The 1,158-nt window shown below is 39.7% G+C and overlaps 1 protein-coding gene across 2 annotated transcripts in view; it reads right to left on the reverse strand.

The window, feature by feature from the left end:
• Positions 1–267: 267 nt before the first annotated feature.
• LOC127415931 (phospholipid phosphatase 3-like) overlaps positions 268–1,158 on the reverse strand; it is a 62,376-nt gene continuing 61,485 nt past the window's right edge. For both annotated transcript variants that reach the window (XM_051654948.1, XM_051654947.1), the window contains exon 6: positions 268–555. In XM_051654948.1, the coding sequence (XP_051510908.1) occupies positions 427–555 (129 nt within the window). In that variant the 3' untranslated portion in view covers positions 268–426. The remainder of the gene's footprint in view (positions 556–1,158) is intronic.

The raw sequence follows: 1,158 nt of genomic DNA on the forward strand, positions 1-1,158 counted from the left end.
GCAGAAAGAGAGAGGCACTGGTCACATGATCAGGCTTACATTCACTCTCTCTCCTTCCTTTCTGCATTCATATAAAAATTCTAAATTTCCTGTCTAATACTTTGGTCCCCCATGCTGTAAATGGGGTGGTTTTATCAGAATTCCTTCTCCTCTAACAAATTATGACCCTTTTCTCATCCATGATTTTTTGAGGGAGAAATCTTTTACTCCTTTTTCTTAGTTTTATGTGAATTGGGCTCATTGTGAGGTCATAATAAAGAGTCAATAGGATTGTCTCTGTTCCTACATTCTACTGTCAGATGAGAGAGAGAAGGCATCAGCGAGTCTGTAGCTCCTCTGTCACAGGTGGCTGTTCTGGTTCTTCAGGGGATGGGGGGAGGTGAGTTGAGGGAGGGGGAGATTAAAAACGGATCCTCCCATTCACCCCTACACCATGTTGTGATGGTTGTTCCTCTCTATGATGTCAGAAGAAGGGAGGAGCTCTTTCTTGATCGGCGAGGGTGGTGGAGTGGCAGCCTTGGCTCTGGGTTTGAAGAGGTCTGATACATAGAAGACCTCAAGAAGGAGAAAGAAAAAGAGCATTAGATATCAAAAAGCACATGTATACACATATTTGATTACAATAAACCAAAATAAAGAGAGCAATGTGGTTTTGATATTTTCTGGAAATGTGAGTGGAGCTTGCACTGGAAAACTTGTAGCCACAATACTAGAATGTTGTGGGTGGTTGCTAGGGTGTTCAGTGTGGTTGCTAGGTGATTGGCTGCCCAAGTCAAAACAGCCAATCCCTAAGCCTACTGTATATGATAGTCTGGTCCCAATAATTGGCTTGGGTCACTCTAATTTATGGATTTTTTTATTTTATTTTTTGCCCATTTTATTGTCCACCAGTCTGTTAGACTACAGAGCCCCTTTGAGGCAGTGAAGGAATTTATTTTCTGATATTGTTTAGCGTTCCCTCACCAAAAATTAATCATGGTTTTAAAACAGTAACCCTAGTTTAACTATGGTATTTGTAGTAAAATCCTAGTAACCACAAACATTTACCAGGGTTTTACTATAGTAAACCTGCAGTAATCATGTAATATTTTTTTGCTTTAGAAACCATGGTACATGTACCACAATTTAACCATGTAATTATAGTACTTAGCATGTTTT

Source organism: Myxocyprinus asiaticus, chromosome 25 (assembly GCF_019703515.2).
Source record: "Myxocyprinus asiaticus isolate MX2 ecotype Aquarium Trade chromosome 25, UBuf_Myxa_2, whole genome shotgun sequence".
Classification (NCBI taxonomy): domain Eukaryota; kingdom Metazoa; phylum Chordata; class Actinopteri; order Cypriniformes; family Catostomidae; genus Myxocyprinus; species Myxocyprinus asiaticus.